This window comes from Atta colombica, unplaced genomic scaffold (assembly GCF_001594045.1).
Source record: "Atta colombica isolate Treedump-2 unplaced genomic scaffold, Acol1.0 scaffold12, whole genome shotgun sequence".
Lineage (NCBI taxonomy): Eukaryota > Metazoa > Arthropoda > Insecta > Hymenoptera > Formicidae > Atta > Atta colombica.
In genome coordinates this window covers 6,485,774-6,486,187 of record NW_017259206.1, presented here as the reverse complement: position 1 = coordinate 6,486,187, position 414 = coordinate 6,485,774, and the positions used below count along the sequence as shown (strand labels likewise).

Here is a 414-nt window from a genome sequence, read left to right as displayed (position 1 = left end):
ATTTTTTTATTTTCTAGGCAGTCCTGCTACTGTCTCCAATTCATGCCGAAAAGAAGATTACCGACAATATCGATAAGGCTGATGATGGCGAGAAAACTCAAGAGAAGATATCAGCGTCTCTCAAGCTCGCCGATGAGGACGTCAAAAACACGACGAGTAAAGTACGAGGAGTAGTGGCATCCGTGAGTGAGCACTTTCATGGAGGGCTTTCGAATGACATTCATCTAATATTGCTTCTTCATTTTTTATAAAATATGGATTGTAAAGAAGAAAACATAAAAGTCTGTATATGAAAAAAATTCATATACAGTACTTAAAGCCTGACAGATTGCTGATTTATAAATAGATATTATATTTGATTGAATGAATGAATAATACATTATAATATTATAAATTATTTTATCTAAATCTTCG

The 414-nt window shown here is 33.1% G+C and overlaps 1 protein-coding gene across 1 annotated transcript in view; it reads left to right on the top strand.

The window, feature by feature from the left end:
* The window catches only part of LOC108694369, a 9,901-nt gene that overhangs the window by 2,837 nt on the left and 6,650 nt on the right, over window positions 1-414 (top strand). Inside the window, exon 2 of the mRNA XM_018203798.1 lies at window positions 18-182. Coding sequence (XP_018059287.1) covers window positions 18-182 — 165 coding nt within the window. The remainder of the gene's footprint in view (window positions 1-17; window positions 183-414) is intronic.